We start from the raw sequence: 349 nt of genomic DNA, 5'->3' as shown, positions 1-349 counted from the left end.
GTGTCGGTGAGTCTGGTGCCGCCGTCTAAAGTGGTGGAGTTTGAGATGGCTCAGCAGTCCACACTGGAGACAAAAGACTCTAAAGCTTTCAACTGTCGTATCGAGTATGAGAAGACGGACCGCAACAAGAAGACGGCTCTGTGCAGCTTCGACTCCTCCAAGGTGTGTTACCAGGAACAGACACAGAGCCACGTCTCCTGGCTCTGCTCCAAGCCCTTTAAAGTCATCTGCATCTACATCGCCTTCTACAGCGTGGACTACAAACTGGTGCAGAAGGTCTGCCCGGACTACAACTACCATAGTGACACTCCCTACTCCTCCACTGGCTGAAGGTCTGCCCGGACTACAA

General features: G+C 53.0%; 1 protein-coding gene across 1 annotated transcript in view; it reads left to right on the top strand.

Moving 5' to 3' along the window:
• LOC112076549 (neurexophilin-2-like) overlaps window positions 1-349 on the top strand; it is a gene marked incomplete at its 5' end in the record, with an annotated part of 9,667 nt that extends 9,318 nt beyond the window's left edge. The window contains one exon of the mRNA XM_070441371.1: window positions 12-349. Within this exon, the coding sequence (XP_070297472.1) occupies window positions 12-330 (319 nt within the window). The remainder of the gene's footprint in view (window positions 1-11) is intronic.

Source organism: Salvelinus sp. IW2-2015, unplaced genomic scaffold (genome assembly GCF_002910315.2).
Source record: "Salvelinus sp. IW2-2015 unplaced genomic scaffold, ASM291031v2 Un_scaffold3831, whole genome shotgun sequence".
Lineage (NCBI taxonomy): Eukaryota > Metazoa > Chordata > Actinopteri > Salmoniformes > Salmonidae > Salvelinus > Salvelinus sp. IW2-2015.
This window is presented reverse-complemented; position numbering and strand designations above follow the sequence as displayed.